The following is a 21636-nucleotide window of genomic DNA, read 5'->3' as shown; positions in this document are numbered from 1 at the left end:
GTGTTTCCTAGGCCTGTAGGGACATTAACACTGGGAGACGTCCAGGCATGAGGAGAGTGGATGCTGATAGGTCCCAGTCAGTGCACAAACTGGGAAGATCTGCTCCCATCTCCTGCGGCAGCTGACTAGGAGGCAGGGTGCAGGGTTCGCTATGAGAACTGGGTGAGGGAGAGAATCAGGCCCTCCTCATCCTTCCACCAGCGGGTGGCGCCTCAGAAGCCACCATGGCATTGTGTCTGTTGCCAGGGAGAAGCCACGCAGGGCATTAGTGCCTTCCCTCAGGGATAAAAAATGATAAAACAGAGTAGTAGAAGCCCCTGACTCAGGAGGATAGAGGGATTTTCGTTTTTATGTTCCAACACAAGAAAATGGCCCTGTGTTTATTTGTGGGTCTCAGAGAACAGAGCTGGGGAAAAAAATCAAGCTTGTCATCACAATTGAAGACGAAAATCTGGGGACCCTAGCTCTGCACTTGCTGGATGCATTATGTTGAACAACTTCACAATATTTCTCCTCTGCAGATTTTTTTTTTTGTGTGTGTGACAAGTTTTTGCTGTGTAGCCCATGCTGTCCTTGAACTGTGATTCTCCTGTCTCAGCCTCCCAAGTGCTGACATTACAGAATGACTGGCTGTAACTTCACCTTTTAAACCTTAGTTTCCCATTTAATGAAGTGAATGTGGTAACGCCAACTCACAGGTAACTGTGACGATAGGGTGAGACCCTTTATGTAAAATATTAGCATAGTGACTGAAAAGTAGTTAAGTGCTCAATAATAGTGCTGCCGTGCTGTCATCGCAGGGATTGCTATTACCTTGGTGCCTATCCGGCTGTAATTACTGCATACAGTCATCAATGCTTTTAAAGATGAGGAATGTGAGCCCAGAGATGTTTAGTGCCTTGTCTGATGTCGCTTTGCTGGTAATCAGCTAAATCAGAAACAGAATTCAGGGACAACCTTGACTGCTATCTTCCCGTACAGCCCACTGGACGTTTGTGGAACAAGCAAAGGGTACAACATAGGCCAGAGCTCTTAGCGTTTAAAAGAAAGTGGAATTCCACTTTCTTCTCCCAGATCTTAAGAATCAAATCAGAGCAAGTAAGATTCCTGTAGGAATCTGACATAGAGGATGAGGACAGGGCCATCCTCCTGGAGCAGAACATCTGTCCATCATTGTTCTCATGCCCAGACAGAGAAGTGGCCTTCCTGGTGATGTCAGAGCCAGCACCTGCTGATGGTAGAGAAGAAGCCGCAGCTTAGTTTTGCTCCATCCAAATGAGATACGATGTGTAGAAACACCTCACCCAACACCTGGTCTTAGTAATTCTCCAAAATGTTGGGGTTTGGTTTTCTTACTTTGTGGCCCTGGAGATTGAACCCAGGACCTCTGCACTGAGCTACATCCCCAGGCCCCTTCTTGAATCACTGAGGTGCTCAGTTGCCCAGGCTGAGCTCAACCTTGTAGTTCTCCTGCCTCAGCCTTCCATGTACCACACAAGAAACTTCAAAAACATTAGTTGTTGCAGAACAGAAACCTGAAGGCTCTTTGAAATTGTGAACCTTTGAATCCATACAGCGTTTGTTTCTGGAGAACAGCCCAGCACTGCTGCTTGACCAGTCCCAGAACAACTCTGTGCTCCTGGCAACGCCAGAATCACTGATAGATCTTCTGCCCAGGCAGAGAGGTCCCTGTAGGCAAATATCTCCCCTTTCTGGCCTAAGGCGTTCTCTCATCATTTACCAAGGGCTGGTCACTCTGGGTGCGTAGCCCTGGGCCAAGACAGCAACAAAAATAACTGCACAGGCTTCTGTTGGCCAGCCCTAGGGTGGCAATGGCTTCAACTCAGAGACTTGATTAGTTAGGACATCGTTGGTTGGGACATCACCCCAAGAATGCAGCAAAACACCCACTTAGGTATCAGCCAGACTCACTAAAGCCAACCCTCCAGAAGCATTGAGAGCTGTCTCAGAGCCCCCTGGGACTCACTGGCACTAGGACAGCATGAACAGTTACTAGTATCAGTGCCAGGCTCCGTGCTTGGCATTTCAGCACACCCGTTCATCTAACGCACATGACGACCCTATACCCTAGATGCTATTCATGTCTCCATTCTGCAGAAAAAAGTGAGGCGTAGAAGAAGAAACTGTATTTGTCCTAACAGGTGAAAACAAAGAGTTGAGCCACAGCCTCTGTCCCTAACCTTCATGGTGTGCTCACCCCAACCCATCTGACTGGCTGGTACCATGTGTTAAATTACAGATAGGAAGTGGGAGGTGAAGGATAGAAGCCAAAGTTGGAGGGCAAAAGGAAAGTCAGGCAGCAGAAGCCACCCATGGACAGAGAATCCCAGGAAGAAGCCACAAGGACACACATGGGAGCCCAAGCAGTGCAGGGTCATCAGCACAGGGACCAGCAGCCCTGCTCCTCTTGCTGGCCATGAGAACCAGCAGGACCAGCTTGACAGCACAACAGGCGGGGTATCCAAGCAGGGGAGGCACATGGTACCCTACACCCATCAGTTAAGGATAACACAATTTTAGAGCCTAGTAAACAAACTCATCCTCATAAATTATGCCCTTCAGCCCTCAAGGAAATTTTACATTGTGTTTGATATGGTCTTCTCCTGAAGGTAGAGAATGACATTCTATAAAGTTTCCATGAACAAGGTAGAAATTCAAAGACTTTGATCCCCAGAGGGTTAGGTACCCTTCATCTGGGATATTCATGTACCCAGAACACCTACTTCTGACAAGGCCAGGTACCATCCATGCGAAGAACACACAATTCTTGGTTCTTTTCATAATGTTCCCATGCCATTGTCTTTCGATCCTGCCATCCTCACTGGCATTTGTATTGACAGTAATCAGATTAGAATTACTTTTCCCTCCAGCAATCTCAGTTTCCAACTTCTTAGGTTTAAAATAACAACAAGGACAGTGAGAGTCTTGAAATCCACATAAATCCATAATCAGATGGAGAGCTGAAGTCGGATCCAGTTTTCAAATGATTACAGAGAACCTCAGATGCGGGCCTTTAGTTGACAGAAGGCCCAGGATCTCTTACATGAGTGACAATCCACTCTTCTACCCATTGGGCAATGGGTCCAAACAGGCAGAGGTCCTGGTGAGTGGGCATTTTACAACCTAGAAGTATCGTAGGACCCTGGCACCACAGTTCAGACAATATCCAGGCAAGCGGGAACCAAAAGCCAGACACACATGACCTGCTGGTGGCAGAAGAAATGACAGTACATGCAACAGCCGGTTTCCATTATTGACAGTAGTTGTGTTCTATAAAGTTGCTATGGACACTGAATTAGCAACTACTAAATCATTCATCAAGAGGAAACAGGGCTAGGGTCCTGCAAGCCTCTAGTCTCAACCTGTCAGCTAATCAAGACATAACTTTGTCTTATGGTTGTTTCATATAAAGACGCTGTCTCTAGTGTCTGTCATAGGCTCACTAACCCTAAACTTGTGGCAAGCAGCTGTAACGTATGCCTCCTTTGCAAGGCATATCACACACGTCTTACCCTTGGGAACACCATACAGCTCTTTAAAACTGTGGTTAGGGACAATTCTAAAGAGCAAAAAGCACAAAAATGCAAAAGAAAGGCACTAAATAGACTGTGAAAAGGACATTTGTTTATAAGAGTGCAATAAAGCAGAGTGTCACCTTGTGTGACCTCAGCTGGTAACATGTGGACTTTTTATTTTTTATTGTTCTATGTATGTCCACAAATGACTGTGAAAGTACCACGAGTATTGATTTGGGGCTTTCAAATGCATTTGGGTAGGTAAACAGATTTATAAATATAGAAGCCACAAATAATGAGGATCAGCTGTACTGATTATAAGAGGCTCTATGGTATTGCCTGGATTTTCCAGTTAACCACTGGTGCCTGCTTTATGGGACAGAGCACTGGCTCTTGGCCCTCTGTGCCCCCTGCCCCATTTTTCATGTTGGTCACTGCTCATGAGCAATGTGCTCCTGCTTTATGACAATGCCACAGCAGTGACTGATTGTCTCGCCAGCTCACTCTCTGTGCCCGGCACAGCCATCAAGCTGGGGCTTCACATCTTCATTAGCGCAGTCCCCAGAGCCGCCACACAGCTAGCATCCAGGGAAGAAGAAAAGAGAACCAGGCGCTCCCACCCCGCACATCCCTTGCTGCTTGGGGCCCCATAGGGGGAACCTTGGCACATCTTCTGTTGGCTGCAAGCCTGGTTATGCCCTCTGTTCAACAGGAGCTCACAGAAACCTCATGCCACAGAGATGCTGGGCCTCCTCTCCTGCCCTCTTTGTCCCCAAATCACATCTCTCCTCTACAAGACAAAATACAGGAAGGACAGAGTCATACACACACATACTTCATCTTCCTCTCTTTCTCTCTCTCTCTACCGATGTTCATTTTAGTTCCCAGGGGGTACAAAAGGTAAGTTTTCTTTCTACAAGGCACCTGCTATAAAGCAGGACTGGCCCAACTAGGCCCATGACCTGTTCTTGCAACTGGAAAAGAGACTAGATAGATGGGTCATAATCAGAACTTAAACCTTCTGGAAAATCATCCAAAAGAGCTGAAATGAACCCTTAGCAATTCATTTCCTTACTCTCTGAACCATACTCCAGGGAAAAGGACAGAGAATACAAATAGATGTGGGCAAGAAGATAGTCAGAGGGGGTCGGGAAAGGCAGCTTTTCAAGTTGCTTTGCCTCAAGAGGGAAAAGCTCTCTGAAATTTCTGTCCCCATACAGCAAGACCAAGGCCATGAGGTTCAGGGGAGGGAGGAGCTGGCATCTGTCCATGTCCACTCCCTGACAGCAAAATCAGGACAGGGACAAAGCGAGGAAGGTTCCCATCTCCACTGTGAACTGTCAGGCTGGTCCCTTTTCCCTAGCATAAAAGTCCCTGGAAAGGAAATGAAGGTACCCGCCGGCTGGCGGAAAGCCCAAGAAATAGCAAGTTCAATCCAATTAGAATTGGATTCAATCAAATTTAAGAAGAAAATTCAATCCAAACCAGAGCATCATTAAGGCAGCAGTTGAAGAGAACACATTAGCCTGAGAGCCCCCACATTCTCCCAACCACAAATTTCCTAGACCCTCCCCATCCCCAATCCTGTTGCACTGTAACAATGATGAGAATTAAAATCTGCTCTCCTAAGCTACACAGGCAAATGCAAACACTAAGCAGTTACATGACGATAGCATCACTCCGACATGACTGTGAATTTAAGAGCTATGTGTTTTGTACCAAACCCCCCACACCAGGGGGGGCATGCAAAGGATTGTGGGTGCCATCCTTATTCCAAAGAACCTTTCATATAAAGTTTGTGGCTTGGGCAAAAAAGCTTCAGCAGGTCATTTTAACAACCTTTTGTCCTGTACTGGACGCTTACTAATGAGAGGAAGAGTAGTCATGGCCCAGAAGGACAATGACACCCAGTGATTGAGTATAAACACACACACACACACACACACACACACACACACACACAGTGTGTACATGCACCACAAGGGCCCCATTTCCCATAGATTGCACATCAAAAGACAGAAAACAAAAGAACAAAACAGCAAAAGCACTTTATTTACTTATTTGGGATGAAAAAGGCTTTGAAGGTTGAGAACTAGTGCCATGGGTCACCACCCTCTGCTGCCAGCCCCTCCTTGCTCAGAAAGTCAATTGAAAGTCAGGGTAAAAGGCCTAGATCGTAGACAATAGCAAAGAAGCAGCCATTCTGTCAGAACTTTTTCAGTATCCCTACTTCCAGCAAATCCTGATGCAACTGCTATTCATTATTATTTTAAATTGAATGTACCATTTAACTTTGCTATCATCTTGATTTTATATATATATTTTTTATTCTGATTGGATTTTTTAAAATACAAGGGTAAGCTCCCAGGACATTTTCTTGTGTTTGGAAACCTTACTGGGCTCCACATGAGTAAGAGCCTTCCTTAGATTAGAAATCCTTCCAGGCATGCTGTGTATGGCAAGGGAAGCTCTAAGCATAAGAACAGAGATTAATCTGCTGGATTCTAAGTCAGTGGTGTGCTGGGGAAAACTCTGGTCTAGAGCATTTGCCAGTTTCTATGAGGTAAATATTCCCAACATGGCAGATTTCGGGCTACCCAAGAGATGACCCTGAAGGGAAGCCAGAGTTGGGAAGAGACTTGCCCAACTGGCTGTCAAGATCTGGTGTGAGTGAGTGGGCTCTGGCTCACTACTGGTCCTCACCCCTGTGTCACCTGGAGACTTGTGAGACTTGTTTCAGTTGTTGCCCACTACTTGGCAGAATGAAGTCTCCCATGTCTCCGAACTATCATGAAGAGGTTTTTAGTCATTGTTTGGAACAGGTTCGTAGGTCTTCAGAGAACAGTCATTATTAAAAGGCAAAGACTATGGTCATGACCTAGAAAAGAGTAAATGGACTTATCATCCCCTTAGACACTCATGCCTGTGTGGAGAACACTCTGTGGGGAAACTCTTCCCTCTGTGTGGGCCTTAAGGCAAGCACTGGGCTGACAAGTGGAAGCTTTGAGGGCAGGAGGGGCGTTTGTGCAGGGCTGTCAGTGCCTCACCATTAATGCTTACTTGTCTCCCCCATGTCCATCTCTCCTCCTGTGCCCCAACCCTTCTCTGTACTCTTCCCACCACCACCACTCCTGTCTCCCTCCTCAGAGAGTTTTCCAAAGAGAGAGAGAAGGCCAAGGCTCGGGGAGATTTCCAGAAGCTGCGAGAGAAACAACAGCTGGAAGAAGATCTCAAAGGCTACCTCGACTGGATCACCCAGGCAGAAGACATTGACCCTGAGAATGAGGATGAAGGTGTGGATGAGGAGAAGCCCCGAAACAGTGAGCAGCCATCTTCTGTCTTCGGGCTGGGTTCTAGGTGATGAGAGACAGAACTGGACCAACAGAACTGTCCCCTACTGACCTTTCTCCACAGCCCATAGATTGTCTTCCTTGAGTACCCTTTGTCTCACTGACCACAATTTTTTTGCTACTAATAGGAATTAGTCACAGATGAGATGTGAGGCTGCTAATGTATAAATCCCCCATTTCTTTTACAGTCTTTGACCTGAAAAGACAGTTGGAAGTTTGCTAAGGTGAAGCCTTTTTTAAATCAGATGTCCTCCTCAGCCAGATTTCCCGCACTAGGCTTATTCCAGAGGAGCATGTAGCTGCCTAGGACACCATGTAGCTACCTGGGACTTTGAGCTTTCCCATAGGAATCAAAAGTTTCTCTTGAGTAGGTTAGATTCAAGGAGCAAGGACGCACTAGATGGGAAGGTTTGGGGAAACCCAGAGAAATTAGACAGAATACAAATAGATTACAGAAATTAAGCCAGGACCCTTCCTCCCAGGCTTCATGTGGCAGGCTGGTGGGGAGACTGGAGCTAGGACAGGGTGATAGATCCTGTGAACTCACAAGTGTACTGACAGTGACGAATCGCTGAAATCCAGGTGCATGTCAGAGTAGCTCAGTGGTTCTCCATGTGGTGCCTGGGCCAGCAGCAACAGCAGCAGCACTGGAAACTCATTAAAAATGAAAGAGTTGGGGCCCTACCGAGAAGCATTCACTCCAGAACTCCAGGCGTGGTGCCCAGCTCCTGTGGGGTCACAGGTCCCTGAGGTGTTGTGATGCTTAGTGAAAGTTGGAACCATGATGTCAGCTGTAACTACTTTGTCTGCCCGTTGACCTTGCTCTCTGTGACTCTGACTACCCCACTCCTCTTCTTTCTTGGTGCAGTAACTCTCTCTTGCTGCACATATCTGAATAGGTATATTTCTGTCTTCTTAGCAGCCTAATTTAAAACAAGTTCCTAAACACTGGGCATCTACAGTGGTCAAGAAATTAAACAGGCTCAAGGGCCAAGCAGAACATTTGTGGCATGGAACCATGCAAGGAAAGACAGGATGTTAGAAATGTCCCCTGAGGAGAAAGGGACACGAGAAAAGCAAGAAAGAAAAGGAACAGCCACAGCCTAAAGTGTTAACAGGACAATCTGGGCTCCCTCATCATGGACGGATTTAATGGATCTGTCAACCACTCCCCTTCTGATAGCTCTGCTCAAGGTGCAGAAGCAAAATTAAAATACATAAACAACAAGGGACCGGTAACAGCATAATTTAATAACCTAAGGAAGCCTTCATGCTCAACTAAGTAGTTTTGCAAGTTGGAAGACGGGCCTTTGATGGATGATAACAGTGAGCAATGATGCCACGGAGGGTCTTTCTGGAAGAGTGCCTGACAGCCTCCATTACTCTGGTGATGGAAATGTGGAGTAGTTGATTAGTTTGTGGCTCTGAGTGGTATGGTAAATAAATGAATTGGCCTGTGATCCACAAAGCAGCTTACCTCTAAAACACAGGAATTCATGTCTCAGCTCTTCACGCTCCCTTCCTTCCGAGGAGAGCCCTTCCTAGTGATTAATAGTGAGAAGCATTTTCTCAGCGTGTTATTAAATACATGCAATACACAGTACTTTCTGAGCAACTAGTGGCTATCCACTGAGACACATAGCTATTCTGTTCTCTGTCTGAAAGCTTCCAGGGGAAGCGTGCTGCTTCTCTGACTTCCCACTGCATGCATGCAGGAGCACAGAGTATGGAGGACACCACACTGACAAGGCCTGGCTACCCAAATTTCTGGCCAGACTCTGAGAAGGGCATAATGAATGACTTGCTCCATTAGACGGTCTCAGCCAAGATTTTCATAAGCCCAAATATGGGTGAGATTGGACTGGAGAGGCCATTGTGCTTCTACCCTTGCAGTGCTTTCTAGTGGCTAAAGAGCCTGTGGTGCCTGCTTCTTGTCCTTGGCCACCCTTGTTGGATGAAGACTCGCCCCTTTGTGAGTGCAGTCGCTGGTGGGATGGTTTCTCAGGGTCGGATAAGGGAAGGCAGATCCCTAAAAGCAAGTTTTGGACAGTCAAGTAGAAGTGTGGGCTGAAACACAATGTGAGACCTAAGAAGACACCCAGAAAGAGAGTCTAAAAAACTATCTACTGGGAAGTCCAATTAAAGGTAGAGTTGATGTGATTTATTTATCCAGGGTTTGAAAACTTAATAGGCTTACAAAAAAGGCAAGTCTGTGGCTTCAAAACTACATTCTTAGGAGCTTCATTGTTTGCCCTTCAGAATAAATATGAAGGTAGAAATGCTGCTTCAAATTAGATGTGTGTCTTGATTACTGTAGTATCTTAGTCTTTGAAATTTTGAAAGATTACCATATGGGCAGTACTTTTCACCTCGAAAGCAATGTGATCTTTTTAAAGAGAAAGGTCTGATCACTTCACTATACCTCTGGGGACTCTGTTTTTACCCAGGGTGGGATCTCTATCAGTGCATCCCAGATGCCACTGGTGTCACGCACGGGAGATAGAGCCAGCTGTGTGTAGGCACAAATCAGTGACATTTCACTGTGTGGTAGGTAAGCAGACTAAGCAGGTCCCAGTTACTCAGTTTTCCTAGGAAAAGCTGTAAAGCCACTGAGAAAGTAGAAGAAATGGGTTGGAAGATAACAGAGAAGAAGCAGTAGATAGATAGATAGATAGATAGATAGATAGATAGATAGATAGATAGATATGGAGATGGAGATGGAGATGGAGATGGAGATGGAGGAGATGGAGATGGAGATGGAGATGGAGATGGAGATGGATGGCATTTCTGTAAATAATTAGGGAGGGTGGTATCCATATTCCAGTCCATCCACACATGCACAAGCCAAAGCTCTACTCTCTGCTGCACGCTCTTCTAGGGATTGATATATAGCAATGAACAAAGTAGTCAAAAGCCCCTGCCCTAGAGCAACTGATCCTGCCATGAGGATACAGGCAATAGGCTAGTGTGCTTGGGAGTGCTACGTACCACTGAGGAAGAATAGCGCACAGGGAACAGCAGCCCCAGGAGAACGCAGGGTTAGGCAGGGCGGCCTGGGAATAACTTACTGCAAAGATAGCGTTTGAATCAAGACATGAAGGCAGCGAGGAAGGGCAGCATCCAGATACTTGAGGAAAGAGCATCCCAGCGAAGGAAGGCCAGTGGAAAGGCCTCGAGGCGAGAGGGTGGCTGATGGGTCTGAGCACAGACAGAGAGGCTGATGTGACTGGACAGGGGGAAAAGCAACCAGAAGTGGTCAGGGATGAGCCTGAAAGGCAGCCTGGAGAAGACCCTGGAACTAGTGGTGGGAATTTGGACCAGGGCAGGAAGTGAGCCAAGTGGTCACAGGAGGCTTTGAGTGGAGTGGGACATGATTCAACGTGTGTCTAGCAGGACCCCTCTGGCTGCCGCATGCTGAATGGGGTGGGTGTGTGCCAGGGCAGCGGTTCTGCAGAGATTGCTGCTCTGGGCATCACTTCTGCCGTGTCTTGGCAACAAGAGAGGTGATAAGGTCAGAGTTACGGGTGAGATCATTTGCTGATGCACTGACAGCTGTGGGTCATGAGAGAGCGAGAAGTCACAGATAGTCCAAAGCGATATAAGAACGGAATGGCCTTTCATTGGCAAAAGAAAAATTTAGTCCGGTAGACATGGGAGCAGGAATATGAAGAAAGACATCTTGGACCTTTAAGTATAAAATGCTTATGAGACGTGCAAGTACAGAATTTGAGGAGGCAGGGGAGAGTAAAGCTGAGTCTAGGAGAGTGATCTTGAGACTGAATTCCTATCAGCAACCTGTGGAAGAGATTGTCTTCCTGTGGAACCTGTGGAAGAGATGTCTGGATAGGATTACTAGAGACTGAGTATACACAGAGGAGAGGGAAGGAGATGGGAGGGGAGGGAAGATGAGGGGTGAGTAGGGAGCTCTGGGAGCACGGCTCTTCCAGGGTTTGGAAATTGGGATGATGAGGAAAGCCTAGTAAAAAAAAAAAAAAAAAAAAAAAAAGACTGAAAGGCTAGGAGGAAAGCAGAGGAAGCCAGGATGCCAGGAGGCTCAATAAGGCAAAGACTGGAGAGTGACCCCTGGACTTAGCAGTGTAGGCTCTCAGGGGCCTTTATAAGGGCTATTTGGTGGTTTGTTGAAACCAATGCTTGATGGCAAACCTCGAGTCTGCTCTTGGGTTTATATTGCTCCTAGGGGCCGGGGAGATAGCTCAGTAGGAGAAGTGTTTGTCTGACAAGTGCAGGGTCCTGAGTTCAATCCCCGGAACCACACACACACACAAAAGTCTAGTTTATGTTGTTCCTGAGATGGGATCAAGCACCATGCTGCAGGCTCCTAGTCAGTTGGCACAGCCCCGCTGCCTGCCACCTGAGGAGTAGGGGCGTTGGGGGGCTGCAGGGGAGAGGAGGAGACACACATGGTCCAGCATGGCCAGGCGTCAGTGGTCAGAGTCCAGCCCTTCGTTGCATCCCCATCTGCGGCCGTGTTGGCCCTGGGCTTTGTCACTGCGACTGTCAGTAGACAGCCTCTAACAAAGGACAGCAGGATAATCGAGGGCCATTTCAGGGCCAAAAAGGCAAAAGGGAAGCAGAAAAGAGGCTCATGTGCCCCACAGCCTCTGGCACAGCCGCCCACAGGCTCTGGCCTCTGAACACTATGTCAGTTGGTGCAAGATGCGGGCTTTGCTCGGATTGCATCCCTCCGGCTACTGCTTCCCCTCTCGGGCTGCAGTGAGCATCGCTTTGGAAGGAACCCATTGCAAAACTGTCCCAGCTGCACAGGATTCACTGTCATCAGCAGAGGCCTCAGGCTCCAAGAGGCCAGCTCCATCCTCCTGCTGCCGCGCTGAGTACAGTAAAAGGCCGGGCATTGAAAAGAGAAGCTGTAAGATAAGACAGAGAGAGACAGGAATTCTGTCTTCCGTTTTCCTCCTCACAAAGATCAAAAAAAAAAAAAAAAAAACCTGAATTTATTAAATATCTATCCATATGGGAATTTCTTTCATGCCATTAAGATGATTTAAATGCAGCCTCAGCCTTCCAAAGCTTGCAGTCTAAGACAGACATTTATGTGGATGAGCATACAAAAGACAGACAGACGGCGGAAGCAAAACATTGAATTTCCGCATAGATAAGCAGGCTTAAACATTTACACGGGTGGTGTTCAGTTGTGTGACTCGGGAGCCACTTTTGCAATCACCATTAACCAACAGAGCCACATGGCTGCAGCCTGCCCCACAGAGTCTGGAATAATGTCTTGTTGAAAGTTGGAAATTTGAGGGTTTGTGAGAGCTACAGGTGGCCCATGAAAGGACCCCCCATGCCTTCAAGTAGTGATCTGAATGTCATTGATTTACATTATAGACATGTCAAGGGCATATGCATAGTTTTTTGATCTTTAAAATTTTTTTTTTTTTAAGCTTGTACAGTCTATGCTTTCCTGGCCAGAGGTAACCACATGTTTGGCTATTGACCAGAATTCCATGCAGCATCTAGGTCAGATTATAGGAGAAGAAATTCTGTCATTTGTCTTCCTTCTTGATTCTCTGTAGTGTGCACTTTTGGTGGGTGGGGAGGATACTGGGGATCGAACTCAGGACCTTGTGTTTGCCAGGCAGGTGCTTATGCCCCTGAGCTATCTTCCCAGCCCTACTGTATACTCTTCAGCAGCTATCCTGACCCTCTGCCCTTCAGTGAGAACAGACTGTCTTGGGCAGACCTAGATAAAGCTCTTCTGCCTCCTTCTAAACCTCAGCTGATCTGAATCAACACTTTAGCTGTTACCTTAGAGACTGGGCTAGGAAATGGAAGCTGGAGATGGGGTGGGGGGAAGTTAGGCTAATGATTGGAGAAGTCAGCACTCCAGCCCACACCTACTGAATCCCTACTTTTGAGAAGGCTTCTCAGACAGCCCCAGGCAAAAACACTCCCAGTCCTCCTCTCCCAGGGTTGGTATTACCAATCTCTTGAGAAGTCTGTTTGCTAGGCTACCCTAAGGGCCCCTCCTAAGTATTCCTGCGCCCTAGTGGAACCCAGGACTATGAGACTAGATTGTGTCCACAAATTCAGTGGATACAGGCCCTGAACACATTCAGCAAAGCATCATCTCCCCCTCCCCTCCCACCCCATCTGATAGACTGGGTGAGTAGCTTTATTGTTCTGTCTTTGAGAAGTGACTTCCCTGTGGCATCATCAGTGACTTCCTTTGATAGCCATTTCCTTTAATGAATATGTTTGCTTTCCAGTAACCTTATATCTCCTTCCACTCTTGAAATGTGCCACAAGCACAAGCCAATAAGCATGGACCCCTTGTGCTTGTGCAGCATTAGAGGTTAGGGACTGCTGTGCCCTGGAGGAGTCAGTTCCCAGGAGACGAAGACAGGGGTCACACATGGGGGTTGCTGTGATGGGACTCTGCAGTAGATTGTGTTATGAAGTCCCCTGGTCCTAGTACACTTCTAGTTCTAGATACTCATGGGCTGGACCCCATGGACTCAGCACCGTGTGCTGTCCCTCACTAGGGGCATCATGCCGTGACAAGGCTCTAGGAGGGGCATCCCACAGTTATAGCACATCTGTGGGTCTGTCTTTTGAGCACAGTCTGGCTGCTGCACTGCCTGGCCCAGGGAGTGATGGGAGAGCTCTCTGCAGGGCCATGTGGAGGGGCTGGTGGGACGCCTGCACGCCAGCTGCTCTCCTGCGACCGCTGGACACTTTCTAAAACTGTTGGCCAGCCAGGCATTAGTGGAGAAGGGGCCTTCTGAGCTCTTCCCTGTGCCAAGCCCTCACAGCCATGCTTGGCAGTTCACGAGGCCACAGGCTGCCCGCTCTGCCCCTTGCTGTTGGCAGGCCACCAGCCCAGGGCAAAGCTTGCTCCCTCGAAGCTGACAGGAACCACAGTCATCTCCTTGAATGACGGCTGAATGCCTGTGGAGAAGTGAAGTCTTCAGCAGGAGACTTGTACAGCCAAGCCTCAGCTGTAGCACTCAGCACTAGCTCAGACTGTCTGCGCCCCAGTTGACAAAGGCTCCGTCCGTTCCCCAGGAAGGTACCTGCTCTCTGACAGAAAGAAGCTCCATGTCCCATGAAGCCCGGGGCCCTGCGATCAGTGCAGAGACAGCGGGAGGCCAGCTCCAGATCATAACACTCACAGGGTGTGTGCTTGAGGGGACGGCCCAGGCCGCGAAATAACAAGCCCAACTTGTTACTTTGTATACTTCAGAGTATACACAGTTATATTTATGATGGGAAACATGGCCAAAAGCAGCTGAGAAATGTACCCGAAGAAGGGTTCTTTCCAGACCTCTTCCTCGCTTTGGTGCCTAACACCTGGGTGAATGTGAAGTTCATGCAGAGGGGGCTGTGGAGCAGTGAGACAGAGCTGGGTGCCACACAGTGACACTGCAGTTTCTGAGGGACATAAGGGAGCCCCCAGGAACTCTCCTCTGGCGTAAGAGGGTGAAGGCACAGCTGTGCTTCTGGGATTGCTGGCTGGCCAGCCGGGGGCAAAGCAAGCAGGCTGTGGCCTCTGGGACTGCCAGGGCACAGCGGTGAGGTGTTGGCAGGGGGCAGAGGCAGAAGGCCCCTTCTGCTCAGCACTTGGAGAGAGCTGCTGCACCCTACAGCCATGATCTCAGCCCACTGCTTCCTTCAGTGGCTTTGCCATCTTCCCAAGTACCCTGGCTACAAAGCCTTCCTCCTTGTCCTTTCCGGTTCTCTTCCTCCCTTTCCTGTGATTTGTTCCATAATAGTCCCTCCTACAACTGGTCTCCCAGCCTCATCATCACCCTCTGGAAATGGCCCTCTTTGCTCCCCGCCCGACCCCTCCCTGCCTCCCAGTCCCACCCCCTCCGTCACCACCTGCGTGATACAACCCAATTCGTATTTCCAGAGCTGACCTTGTTCTCATGGGAAGCTTTGGACATCTCTCCAAGGCTGCAGAGTAAGCCCGTATGTCTCTTGGTCATCTAAGCGTCTCTCTGCCGCAGCCAATGTCTTGGACCATACCACCCCCCACTGCTCCAAGGCCGCACTGCATCCTGCTCTCTAACCATGTCTGCTGCTTTCCTGCTTCTAAATCTCCATTCATCTTTCCTCCCTCTCTTCTTCCACCCTTACCCTCACCCTAACTGCTCCTCCCGGCCCTCCAGCCCACCAGAGCACCTCCCAGCCCTTCCCTCTCAGGGAACACACTGCAGAGGACTTGTGACCTTCAGTGTGATGGGGCTGGCCCAGCCCTCCTGTCATGTAGAAGGCTTCTAGAGGCAGCCAACACACTTTATTCAGTTCCCATTCATTGAGTCAGGCACGGTATGCACGCCTGTAATCACAGCACTTGGGAAACTGAGAAAGAAGAATCATTGTGAGTTCAAGGCCAGCCTGGGCTACATAGTGAGACCTTTCCTTAAACAAAACAAACAAACAAACTTCCCATTCATTTGCTCTTCCACTCCAGTCCAAAGCCAGGATTCCTATGTACCAGGCTCCTCCTCAGTCCCGAGCATATGTACTGAGTCCATTTTGGATTTAGAAAGTGGAGGTTTCCATAGGCTTGCCTCCTTCAGTAGTTGGCCGGGTAACCTTTGTCACTTCCTAGCCTTACCCATGGCAGACCCGTGGAGAGGGTATTGTTCGTGGCACTATGGGCAGAAGTGACTTAGGAGTTAAAGAACAGGCCTAGGAGAACAGATGGAAGAAATGATGGGTCCTTTAGAAGAGAAAGCTGTGTGACTATGGAGCAGGGGGTGGAATCCTCCTTGCTCCTGGTCCTCTCCTCGAGGAGCAGTCGTAGTTTCATAGCTCATGTGAATGCTAAGGTGCTAAGGTTGGATATCAGACATGTATTAGTCCTCTGTGAGCCCTTCTGAAACAAAGGGCAGAGGTAGCATGACCAGGACCTGGAGAGGGCTGGTTCTCTTCCTAGACCAGAAGAGCAAAGCATAGATGATCCACTTGAACTTCCCTGAGTTCATCTCATGTGGGTGCTGTCAGCCACGTTTTATAAATGATAAAATGGAGTTCAGGAAAGTTAAGTTGTCCACATCAAACAGCCTGAAAGTTGCAGAGGTACATCAGCTTTGTGCCCTGTTCTGCCGACTTCAGAACACCCTCTTCTGTACCCCACCCTCCCCTCAGTATCGTGACTGCCCTCCTCCTCCAACCAGCAGGAATACAGAAAAAGGATCCTCTCTCATAGGCAGAGTCGCCGCTTTCTTCTGCCTTGTTGTAACGTTTTCACCCTTAGTGTGCAAAGCGGGATGAGTGGCAGAAAGGAAGCAGAGAGAAGGTAGCAGGAGCAAACTGAACTTAAATTATAATAGAAGAAAGGGTGGGTTGGATTTTTAAAAAAATAGATGAGGGGCCAAGAGTATTGTTTGATAGAAGTGCATATACTTAGCATGGAGAAAGTCCTGGGTTCCCTCCTAGCACCAAGAAAAAGAAAGAGAAAAGGAGGAGAGAGGAAGGGAGGGAAAGAAGGAGAGGAAGGAAGGAGGGAAGGAGGGAGGGACTTTATTATTACTATAAGAACTGCGTTTGAAGCAAGAAAGGAAATCACGCTGTCTAGCTCAAGGAACAAAAGTGGACTGAGACCAAGCGCCATTGGGTCTCGCACGTGGGAGAGATGGCCTCATTGGGAAGGAGGCACGCGGCTGATGCGGCCTAGCAGAGTTGTTCAGTTCAGGCGCCTTTGGACTTGAGTGGAGGAGGGCCTTGATCAATCCAAACACTCCTGCAATGAGCATGGCACCTCCCTGACCGCCACAGTCCCACGTGGGCAAGTGAACCCCCCTAGGAACGAGAGCCTGGCATCGGTGTGGGGGCTTGTGCGGTGCCGTGGGGCCATCATCACCCTTGGACCTCTAGATACCCAGAACCTCGGCCGTGTGGTGAGTCGGGGCCCCTGATGACCATGAGAACCTTAGGATTGTGGTCACCCCAAGGATGTCAGCCGTAGGATCACCCCTAGAACCCGGCAATTATGATCGCCCAACAACCTCAGGATTGTGATCACCTCAGGGACCTCCAAGCTGCGATCGCCCCAGGGATCTCAGTGTTTTGAGGACCTCATACTGGGGACCTCTATCCTGGGACAGTGCCCATGAGAGACTGGTATGTGGGGTCTCTGGAGAATTCCTATCACTGATCTGAAGCCACAGAACTCTTGGATAAATAGTTTTGCCCCTCCCGCCTAGACTTCCTGGGGTAGGGGCCCAGTGAAGCGCTGATTTGATTTTAATTTGGTGCTTTTCAGTCAGAGTGACACACCTGTAAGCAGACGGCAGCTGGGCAGAGGGGCTGAGAGGAGACAAAGCATCCTGAATCTCTTGTGACCCATCTCCTCTGCACCAGGGGCTGGCACCCCAACAGCCACCTGCCACCGAGGCACCCTGAGATCCCAACCTACCCTGCCCACTGCATAAGCACTAGGGACAAAGCCTGTGCCACATCAGGGTCTGCGACCTGTCAGAAGGCCGTAGTTGAAGGAGAGTGCCAGCTCCTGCTTTTCTCATTGCGTGCTTGTGTGGACAGTCGTCTGGGAATGAAGACATTAGCTGCATGCTGTGCTTCTGTCCCCAGCACATGGAATCCAGGGAGAAACTGGAATCAGCCTCAGAGTAGTAGACGGTATCCAGGGAACCTGGATCCTGGAGTCACTCACACCCTGGGTGGCCTGTTTGTGGGAGAGAGACACTCGTGTGCTTATTCAGCACACATTGACATAGCACCTGGGTGGTCGGAATATCAAGATAAATACAGTTCCGGTCCTCCGGAGAGTCCCAGTCCACCTAGGCGACAGTTGTACCCAGGGATAGCGTTACAGCAATGCATTCAAGGTATGAGCCGTGTAATGGAGAAATACAGAGGAGAGAGTGCAGAGGAGGGAGAAAAGGGGCGAAAAGGGGCTGCCTACTCAGAGGATGACTGCTCACCATGCCCTGTCGATCCATCAGGGTTGGCAGATTGTCATCAGCAACCCCCAAATCAGTCACAGTATGGCAGGAGTCTCTTCTTGCTGCACAGAGCTGGGTGGGATACGGGTGGACAGGAGACACTGAACCCCACCTGGTCTCAGTGACAGGGCCACTTCCTTTTCGTGGCACTGGGCCTCAGAGGTGTCACGGGACTCTCTGCCTCTGGCCACCAGAGCAGTGTGGGAGGTGCTAGAGAACTTAGGAACCAGGCTTCCTTCTTGTCCACACTGCATTCCCCCGGGCTCAGTTGCCAGTTCCACTTGACTTCGCAGGGGTGCTGAGTGTCCCCGGGAGACAGAAGTGGAGCTGGGTGGCCTCGGCACAGCATCTCTGCCACATATTAGCACAGTGCGTTCACAGGGCCAAAGCAGTGAGAAAGAGCGTTCAAGGATGAGCGGGCTTCACACGCCACCACGAAGTGGTAGAACCAAAATGATTGTAAAAAGAAGGAAAGAAAATGGAAATGCGTTCACTTGGGGGTGACTTTCCTGCCTAGAAAAAAAGTTAACTGTCAGGACAGAAAGGAAAACCGATGTGTGGCCCGAAGGGTTTCAGATTCATGCTTGTGGGGAGAAAACACACCAAAGAGATCTAAACTAGAGAGGGAACGTGAGGTTCGCATTCGCTGCTGACGTGGGCCTGCGCTGCTGATGTGGACAAAGGCTTGAGAGGAGGGAGACGTGGTTAAGAGGCAGAGAGCCCAGGAAAGAGGCCAGCAAAGCCTAGATGAGAACTGACAGGCGGGGCATGGGTTGGAAAGACAGCCTGTATGCAATAGGACCAGGGCAAGGGCCAGCAGATACTGAACATTTGCCTCAGAGTCTCCAGAATAAATAGCACATGCTTCTCCCCGCAGTGGAACCTGCCTCTCGGAGGGCTCTGCTGGGAGTTGTCAGGCTTGGCTGCTTGGGGGTGGGGGCCTGGCTGCCCCAAGGCCTGCTTTCTGTCTGTGACCATAAACACCACAGCAGTCCCTTACCCTAAAAGGCTGCACATGCAGAATTCCAAGGGACTCTAACTCGCTTAATCCTTTCCCTCATGATTAAGTAGCTTCTGAACAAGAAAAAAGGTTGAGTAACAACCCCAAACATAGGGCGCTGAAGGCTCCATCTTTCAGGATAACTTCATCAAATGGAAATGCACAGGCCTCTGGTGAAAGCTGCTGTGTTTCCAGAGGAGATTTATGCTCCCCTATAATAGGAAAGATTCTGTCCTCTCAAATAACTATAGTACCTGCTGTAAGTACTGTACTATTAATCACTGGGATCACTTTGTGTTGAAGCCACACAGTTAGTGAGCCAGGACCGCAGCCTGGTTAAAAACAGCAGAGAATCTGCTCAAGGAAGCTGCGCCATAAAAGGAGTGGTCCTGTTGGAGGCATGGATGGAATGCTTCTCCGCGGAGAGCCATGACAGCACTGGGCTCAGGTGACAGTGGCGAAGGGAGTGGCAGCTGAAGAGAGGAGGGATGGCCCATCTGTGGATGATGATCTTTCTGTTCCTGTGCCAGGCCCCGGGTTCCTTCCCTATACACATGGGCAGCTCCATCACAGATCCTACACTTCTGGGGACAGAGGGGTCCCTGACTTACTGAGTCTGTCCCTCACCCTCTGGGTTGAAGCCCAGGACCTCCAGCCATCGCTTGACTGTGTCAGGAGTATTGGGGCTAAGCTGGCTGGACGGGTTACTGCTTCAGGGGGCCAGCTACCATCAGATCAGATGGCTCTGCTCCCAGCCAACCCTGCTCCCCTTCCATTTCTCTTGCAAGTCTACATGTAGGTCTTAGCACTGCCTGGGGAAAATCACAAGATGTGCTCATAGGTGCCCTGTGAGGACCAGAAAAGGGCTCCCAACACAGAACAGGCCTCTTCATGTGTTCCTAAACACCTGACTTTGAACCTAAACTTGGGCTTCAATGGAAAGACCCTATATCCCCATCCCAAGCTCCAGTGACATGGTGCCAGTCAGAACCACTGCCCCTATAAGGACAGGCCAAGAAGAAAAAGCATGTTTGCGTGGGGAACCCAGGGTCTCAAGGGACTGACCTCACTGATCTAGAGCAGGACATAGGAGATCCTATTCTACACAGTCTCCACACAGCCTAAGGGGAGGAAAACGGAAAGAGGGGCCTAGCCCTTTACTCATTCATAGAAACATGCACTCATTGTAATAGAATTAATTCATTGGACTGACCAAAACTACCGCAACCAAAGCCTGTAGGAGTGATCCCCTAGACAAACAAGCTTGTCAAGGATTTAAAGGTTTATCCTTTCCAAAAATATATATTTGAATTCTGATAAAGTTCTTCAGAGATTTTATTCTACCCAAAAAGAAAACAGAAAAGAAAGAAAGAAAGAAAGAAAGAAAGAGAAAAGAAAAGAAAAGAAAAGAAAAGAAAAGAAAAGAAAAGTAAGACCATTAAGTAAGATATTTTTAAAATGTTTGGCCAGAAGCTCTCTGGCTGTTCTCTGAATCGTGCTCCAATGATTTTCACCATAGCTGAGGATGGCTTTGGCCCACAGACCCCAGGTCTGGTTCAGAGGACTTGCACATGCAGGAATGCAGCTCCCCAGGGCCAGGAGGCCCAGAGAAGGTGAACCACAGGCCGAAGGCTTGAAGAAATATTGCAGCTGTGCCGTGCCTGGCCTGGGCCTCTTGTTTGGGAGCCACAGAACATACCCGCCCACAGTCACTTACTGATGAGGTGAAAAGCCCTAACTGCGTGCTTGACAGGCTGGCTTTCAGGGGAAAAGCCTTTGTTTACCTTCTTGATTCCAAGCTTCAAATCAGCCTGTCTGAGCAGTGGCTCATGAGATTTGATAATTGTGTCCAATATCAGGTCAGTTACATTAGTAAAATCCTCTGCAAACAACAGTACGTGCATGTGCACACACAGGCCCTCAGCCACGCACACACACCCAACACAGGGGCAAGAAGCAATCAGAGGACCCCTTGCTGGTCAGGGTTACTCAGCATTAGAGTCTTGTTGACTGTATTAGTGTTCACGAAGTTCAGCCACGTCATGCAGTGTGGATGTTTACAGTGATGCTAGATGTGCCGGCAGAGGCAGAACCCCAGAAGTCAGCTAAATCCTGCCATCCTCGGACTGCTGGGTCTCCTGCAGAATGACCTGCACCTCAAAAGGCAGCTCAGTCTCCCGAGATGCTGTGCGCCCTTGTACACATCCGTGCACCCACCAGCTTCTGCCTTCCCGCACTGCTCTCCTGCCTCCCCGCCCTCACAGCCTCCCCCCACCTCCTCCTCTGCTCTCCCAAAATGCCCATCCGCACCTACAAGGTGGCGTTTGCTGCACACGACCCAGTGTTTCCGCTTAATGCTCTGTCTCATGCCATCCGCTAGGTTGTATGCTCTCAAAAGAAGGGATTCTTGTATCGTAGCATACACACAGCGCCTGGGGCCTAGGTGAGAAGCTGGTGAGAAAGAAGGGATGCAAACGGAGTGCTGGCCTGAAAGGTTTTAGAAGTCAACCACTGCGCACAGAGAAGCTGGGCCTGCCTTAGTGCCGTGTCAGATCTAAAACCAGGTTAGGTGAGGACTAGTCCAGCAGAGGGTACCTAATGGGCCAGATATGCATCTTCATGTTTTATTTTCCATTCCTTCTATATAATCATTTCTTTTGTACTTCGTGGGGAAGACGGGGCTATCCCACAACGTCTTTGTATCCTCGCTCCTTCTTCCTTTTCCTCTTAAATACTTCCAAGAAAGTGTTGGGAATAGTCTTTATTTTTATTCTATCTCAAGAAGGCTGGCTGGC

At 49.0% G+C, this 21636-nt stretch overlaps 1 protein-coding gene across 37 annotated transcripts in view; it reads left to right on the top strand.

Moving 5' to 3' along the window:
* Cacna1c (calcium voltage-gated channel subunit alpha1 C) overlaps nt 1–21636 on the top strand; it is a 752474-nt gene that overhangs the window by 554101 nt on the left and 176737 nt on the right. For all 37 annotated transcript variants that reach the window (XM_023723811.1, XM_023723805.1, XM_023723803.1 and 34 more), the window contains one exon: nt 6684–6856. In XM_023723811.1, coding sequence (XP_023579579.1) covers nt 6684–6856 — 173 coding nt within the window. The remainder of the gene's footprint in view (nt 1–6683; nt 6857–21636) is intronic.

This window comes from Octodon degus, unplaced genomic scaffold (assembly GCF_000260255.1).
Source record: "Octodon degus isolate 3935 unplaced genomic scaffold, OctDeg1.0 scaffold00104, whole genome shotgun sequence".
Taxonomy (NCBI): Eukaryota; Metazoa; Chordata; class Mammalia; order Rodentia; family Octodontidae; genus Octodon; species Octodon degus.
This window is presented reverse-complemented; position numbering and strand designations above follow the sequence as displayed.